Below are 6,356 nucleotides of genomic sequence, written 5' to 3' on the forward strand. Positions count from 1 at the left end.
CTGGCCTTGGGAGCGCTGGGCTGGCGTGTGGGGGTAGGTGGGGGTCGTCTCCAGGTCCTGGCTGAGCTCTGGGGCTGGGGAAGGAAAGGCTGGTGCTGAGGGGAGGACGTGGGGCGCTGGGCTCAGTGTAGCTCTGGCAGCCCTGTCCTGGGGGCAGCCAAATCTGGGGGGTGAACGGAGTGTTTCTAGAATGGGGAAAAAAAAACCCCAAGGGGAGCAGCAGAAAATTACAGAGCCTCGTAGTTTTGTCTAATTTCTTTTTCAATGTAGAGAAACTGCTATTTATATTGGTGTCATTATCCCAGTGAACTGCCAGAGGGAATGTCCTTATTCCACAGCACAAAGAGCTTTTCCCACCTTGCCTTTAAGATGCTTCAAAGCAGCATCAGCTTGGTAAAGGGCATGCTTGTCTCCAAGTAAGAGTGAATAGATGCATATACATTTCTTAATTTATTTTGGTGTAGTTCCCCCATTTATGGAAGCTTAAATAGGAAAAAAAAAAATGAAGTCTCTTCATGCTTGGGTTTGAAACCTCGCTCCTATCACGAGCTCACTGTTGGTTAGCTACCCAGGGGACAGCCAGGGGCAGCCAAGCTCTGCCCGTTACACTGTGTCCTTCCTCGCCCACTGCTCTGGAAGAGCCTTGGAGTAAATCATCGTGGGATAATCCGTTTTCCCCCTTGTTACATAGGATGAGAACAGCATCAGGACTGTAGGGCCGGCGCTTTCCAGTCTCAGCCCCCTGGTCAGGAAGATCAGGAGCCATCCTGCACTGAGCCGTGGCTGCGTTCTGCTTGGTGTGCGGGGAGAGTCCTTTTGGCAAAACCAGAAGGCGCGGTTTGAGGCATGCGTGGATTTTATTTCAGCAGGGAGCGGGGTGGGGTTGTGGAAATCTGGGCACCTTCGCTGTCGGCGTAGCTGCCACTGAAGTGAGAGCTGGGTGTGATTGGAGCTCCAGACTTTTCTGTTTCACAACTTGTCATTATTAGCAGGAGAAAATCCATCCCTTGTTGATATCTGTAAAAATAACTAACTTCGGGTTCTTCTAGACTTCTTGGCCTGAAAGTTTCTCTTAGTTTGATTGCTTCATCAAAAAATATTTGTAAATATCATCCAGTTGAGATGACGCCATGGGAATGTCAAGATCTTTCTGAAGCCTGGATAAGATTAAGTGCAGCTGGAGGCACAGGAACAGGGGCTGAGCCTGAGCCCCTTCAGGTTTGCCATGTTGCTGTGGAGCACACTGAATTTGTCAGTCTTAAATATCCTTACACCAGTGGAATGACACAGAAATGTACTCTGCCAGGGTAATCGTTTCCTGCTTACGGTTTTCCTCATGTTGCTGCTTGGGAGATTATAACAACACTGTTTGTAGCTGCTTTAGTGTAGGCAGGGCTTTGACTTTACCCTTTTTGAACCACTGTAATACATTTTTCCTCTGGAAATGAGTAAGTGGAAGTTACTAGTGAAGTATAGAATAACACATATTGTATATTTAAAGCGTGTGGGGTTTGTCTTTCGGTCAGGGTTAGATGTCTTTCTGCAGGGTCGGTGACAGTGAATTTTCGTGAATTTTAGGCCTTCAGTGTAGTTCTCTGGTGTAGATCTTGCTGCAGGATCAGATTATTAGGAAATAAATCCTGTTTCTTGCACCACTATCCTACCATGTGTACAGTCAGCAGATCATTATGGAACCACAGAAATGTCAGTCTTACGTATTTGCTCTTGGGTTTTGATATGAAATGGTGAAGATGGGAAATCCCTGGCATTTCCCACATTAATTAGGACTTGCTAAGATGTATTGTGGTTTGCAGTCGCATTAGCTGACTCCTCTGGTGCTTGGCACCTTTACAACACAGTGTTTGAAAAGAGCCCAAGGCAGCCTGCTCTCATTTTTTTGTTTAAACGAAAGCAAAGGTGTCAATAAACCTGGCACAGCAGCTATGAAAATTGGATTTTATTGGTGTAACGTTTAAAAGGAGGGCTCTCTCACCTGTTCCGTACAAAATAAGGCGTGGTTACTGAATAAATCGGTGAGATTAGTGTGGTTGAGACTCCATGTTCGTAGTGAAGCACCTCTGTTTCTCAAGGATTTGAAGCTTTGGCAGGTTTGGATGGGATCTGTTTCTCTTCCAGTTCAGCTCCTGCTGGTTTGGGGTCAAGCCGGTGGCCTGGTCACACATGGGAGTGTTGTCTAGAGGCAGCCCCGGGAGTTTCACCTCTTCTCTGACCTGAGTCATCGCAGAACATGTAATGGGGGTGATCCTCTGCAGATTTAATCTGAAAACAGAGGGTGCACTTTCAAGTGGACTTGTCATAGTGTCTAAAATCTGCAAGCAGTGTTTCAGCAACAGCCAGGGTACCAGGAATCACCAAAATCAGATTTTATTAAGCCCACCGCAGTGCGCGAAGGTTTGTAGCTCTGGAGGAGAGAGCAGAAGCGCCTGCATTTAATTTGCACTTTGGCTTGTCGGTTTGAAATCCCTTTCAGAAACAGGAGTTAATAAAAAATGAATTAAGTTTCACATGGTGGTTTTTGTGCCTTTGAATTTCTCAGCTAATTGATGCCGTTTTGCAACTGCATCTTCTCCAAAAAAAAAAAAAAAAAGCAGCGGTTTCCCCTCTATTGACGTGGCTGGAACAGCAGCGACAACCTTTCTGCTTCTTGGGTTCTTCTAAACCCCCCTGCCACCTGCCTTCGGGGCCACAGCTCCTCCTGGGGACACAGATCAGGGGACAGGCAGCTTCTGATTTTCCAGGGGACACACACACTGTGTGGCAGCGAGATACAATTTGTCCCCCGTTGGCTCACCCTTGTCAGGGCTGGATATGACTAAAAATATCATCAGGGGCTAATTGATGCTGAGGCTACCTGTGGTGACAGTGCTGTGGTTAGAGAGTGTTTAGGGATTGCAGGTGGAAAGAGCTTTAATTCTAAAAAGATTTTTTTTTCTTTTTTTTCTTTTTTTTTTTTTTTTTGGTGGAAACTTTTAGTTTTTAGTTACCGCCTAGGGAACTGAGAACTTTAAAAAATCATATTCTCTTTTTTTTTAAGACCATTTTTGGCATGCAACAAAAATTGATTTAGAACTAAGATTTTAAATTTTCAAATTGATGGACTGCTTTTTTTTAATCATTATTAATTTTAGTGTCTGGCCTTCTGGCTTTAATGCCAAGCTTTCAAGCCACTAACAATTAAACTTGTAGTTCTAAGCCCTCAGAATGGGTTTGTAATTGAACCACCAGTTGGCCCTCAGCTATAGCAGCTTTTTTTTTTTTTAATCACGTAAATCCGTGTCATCCCTTGTAGAGGAGGCATTATTCACATGGTTGGTTTGTTTGTTTATTCAGTCTAATACTATAATTATTGCTAAAAAATGTGATAGATTTGACTTAGACGACACGACAGGTCAGCGTCAGATGTATTTTTGGATTCCATTTTAATGTAGCTGTTGAGGTTTTTTTGATGCGGGCTCTCCAGGGACTGCAGAGGAAAATTCTAGCTGCTTTCTCCACTTGTGTCTTTCAGGGCTGTGTATTATGCTGACTTGAGATCCTTCAGTTCTAAGGAGAAACATGATATATATGTGTGCTTTCAAAGCAAGACAGGCTCAGCAGGAGGAGTTCAGCGAGAACAGCAGCATGCGCATGCTGAAACTGCACTTAGGAAAAAACAGAACCACATGTGCTTTTGTGGAACTCCAAAGTTGTGTAAATTGGATGCAAATAAATGCATATGGTTAAGTATTTACATACAGGTGTTGGAGAAGGAGGAGCCGCCTGCTCTGACTGTGTCTGTAACAGAGATGAGAGGGTTTATGCCGATAGTTCTTTCATCAAGCCCTTGGCTTGTGGCTGAGATGGAGAGTATTTTTAGAAAAGTGTTTAGTTCTGATTGAAAGATTTTTGAAGCGTGGAGAATCCACCCACATTGTTTGGTGAGTTGCTCCGGTGGTTAGTTACCCTTGCAGGTGAACTCTCAAAGAAAAAACAACTTTATCACAAAAATCTTTTTGTAATGGAGTGGGTTGAAAAAAAAAAGTTTTCCCCGTTTACCATTTTTCTCCCTCGCATTTACCTTTCACATCAAGTTTTATTTGCTAAGGAAGGTAAGAAGTGCTTCCACTTCAGCCTGAAAATGTTACATTAGAAATAAAATCCACAAGAAATGAAATGACACTCCAGTCACACATCCACATGGTGAATGTTTTCTAACGTCTCTCTCTCTCAAAGGAGCACTCACAGAAAATAGCCACAGATGACAACAGATCGGACCTAGCCTCCTCTGCCAGGCAGCCTTGCTGGAGCTCTACATACTCCTGTCATTCAAATTTAGGCCAGGCTTTGACTGAGATCTTGCTCTTTTGCTCCATTTGGTTAATGTTTTCCATCACTCTCCAAATGTTCAATTTGGTTTCTCTGTTCTAGTTAAATCAGCCAAACTCTGCGTGTGAGTGCGCACATAAATATATATATAAACACGTATATAGTCAAAGAAACAACTGTCAAAGACATTGTAATGCTTCGACTACCGTTTTATTTGCAGGACAGACACGAGATTTCCTTAGTTCTGTGGGGTTTTTTGTTTTGGTTTTTTTTTTTCCCTATTGGGCTTAATTGTTCCAATTCCTTTTTCAGATTGACTCTTGGTGCAAAGAGAATAGCTACGTGATAGCTGGATATTACCAGGCAAACGAACGCGTGAAAGATGCCAGGTGTGTTGGTGCAATATTTCCTTCTGTTTGCTCTTTTATCTTGGACTTTGTACTCTGCCAACAAAAATCATCGACATAAGTCGTGCGTGTTGATTCACTTTGACAGTTGTCAGCTGGTTTCACATTGTCTTTGTGGTACTGGTGGGTACGGCCTTTGTTCAGGTGCAGAAACCTCCGTCTTTCCAGAATCGCTCCTCTTCGGTGGGTACTATAAAAGGCCAGTATTTGAACGACTGCCAGCCAGTTTAATTACAGTTGTCAGGGAAATAGCCAAAATTCGCAGGCGCGTTTGCTTGTGCAGTACGTATCTTGTAAACTCCAATGACTCTTGAGTATCTTTTGGAAAGTCTTTCCGAAGTGGCCTAATTCTTACTAAACGACTTAATCGTCTCTGAGTTTTACTGAAGCGTTTTCTTATGTGGTAAAGGGACGCTCTTGAAATGGAAGATTATGTCAGTCAAGCAGCGATATCTCTTTTTGTTTCTTTTCACCAGGATTAGTCATTTTTTTTCCCTGCTAGCAAACTCGGATTACTCAATAAGCAGTAAGGGGAGCCACTATTTAGTTTGAGATGTGTATCAAATATTTTCCCCTGTATCTGTTAGACAAATCCAGTATCAGGATTAATGAGAGTATATCATACTTAAAGTAAATGTGAACAGCTTGTTTAAAGTGTTATGTTCCAGTTATTTTGTTAATGGATATCCTTCAGTCTCAAGTATATTTTTTTAAGGAATACTCGTGACTGCTAAGGTATCATACAAGGATAAAGAGCATTGTTTGTCCTTTCCTTACAAGGGAAATAAATCTGCTGGAGGCATTTAAAGGAGAAGACACAGTTTGTCTATTCTATTTGAGGTTTGAAAGGCTATCAGAGGCTTTTTTTTTTTTTAACTCAAATTTTATTTCTGAAGATAACTGGCACCATGTAGAGATTGTCATCTTTGAAACATGCTGAAGGTTTTCCTTTAAAAGATTATCTGATTTTCATAGAGAAGCTGGGCAACGAGTGGGTTCAAATGCAGGCTGGGGAGCAAACTTTGGTTTCTTTTTTAAATGCCTGCCAGGGCAAAGGTGGCTGCAGTCTTTTGTCTGGTGGAAGAAGGTAGGAGGCCACAAAATGTTGATTCCACATAAAGTCTGCAGTGAGCGTTTTGCCATTCAAAAACCCATTGCCTAAGCAGAGCTGAGATCCCGATTGCGCTGAAGAGAGGAGTTGGGGTTTTCTTGGCCTTCTGACTTCAATCAAGTGTAGCATCAGCTTGATATTTTGTTCCTGTTTGTAAGCACGCCCTGTAGTTTTCGCATCTCTTTAAGCATGTTTCCTGCTGGTTTCAGCTGAAATGTCAAGCTTCAAATAACACAGTTACTTTTACCTTCTGCTGCAGTCCAAACCAGGTTGCGGAAAAGGTGGCCTCCAGAATCGCAGAGGGCTTTAACGATACAGCGCTCATCATGGTAAATTACTGCTTTTTTCCCACCCCCCCAGCGCTCACTCGGGAACACGAGAAGCCAGATCTGTTTTTTCCCCCCCCCCCCCTCCTTCTTTCTGTATCGTTAATGTTGTGACCGTGGTGTCGGACTAGCCATTTAAATGCTCTTCTCTGAATCCTTTCACAGTGAAGTAACTAATTTTCTCTT

At 42.9% G+C, this 6,356-nt stretch overlaps 1 protein-coding gene across 1 annotated transcript in view; it reads left to right on the plus strand.

Annotated features, from left to right (window-relative positions):
• Positions 1 to 4,638: 4,638 nt before the first annotated feature.
• The window catches only part of EMC8 (ER membrane protein complex subunit 8), a gene marked incomplete at its 5' end in the record, with an annotated part of 3,051 nt that continues 1,333 nt past the window's right edge, over positions 4,639 to 6,356 (plus strand). Inside the window, 2 exons of the mRNA XM_010080342.1 lie at positions 4,639 to 4,715; positions 6,104 to 6,173. Of these exons, the coding sequence (XP_010078644.1) occupies positions 4,639 to 4,715; positions 6,104 to 6,173 (147 nt within the window). The remainder of the gene's footprint in view (positions 4,716 to 6,103; positions 6,174 to 6,356) is intronic.

Source organism: Pterocles gutturalis, unplaced genomic scaffold (genome assembly GCF_000699245.1).
Source record: "Pterocles gutturalis isolate BGI_N339 unplaced genomic scaffold, ASM69924v1 scaffold12549, whole genome shotgun sequence".
In the NCBI taxonomy this organism is placed as follows: Eukaryota; Metazoa; Chordata; class Aves; order Pterocliformes; family Pteroclidae; genus Pterocles; species Pterocles gutturalis.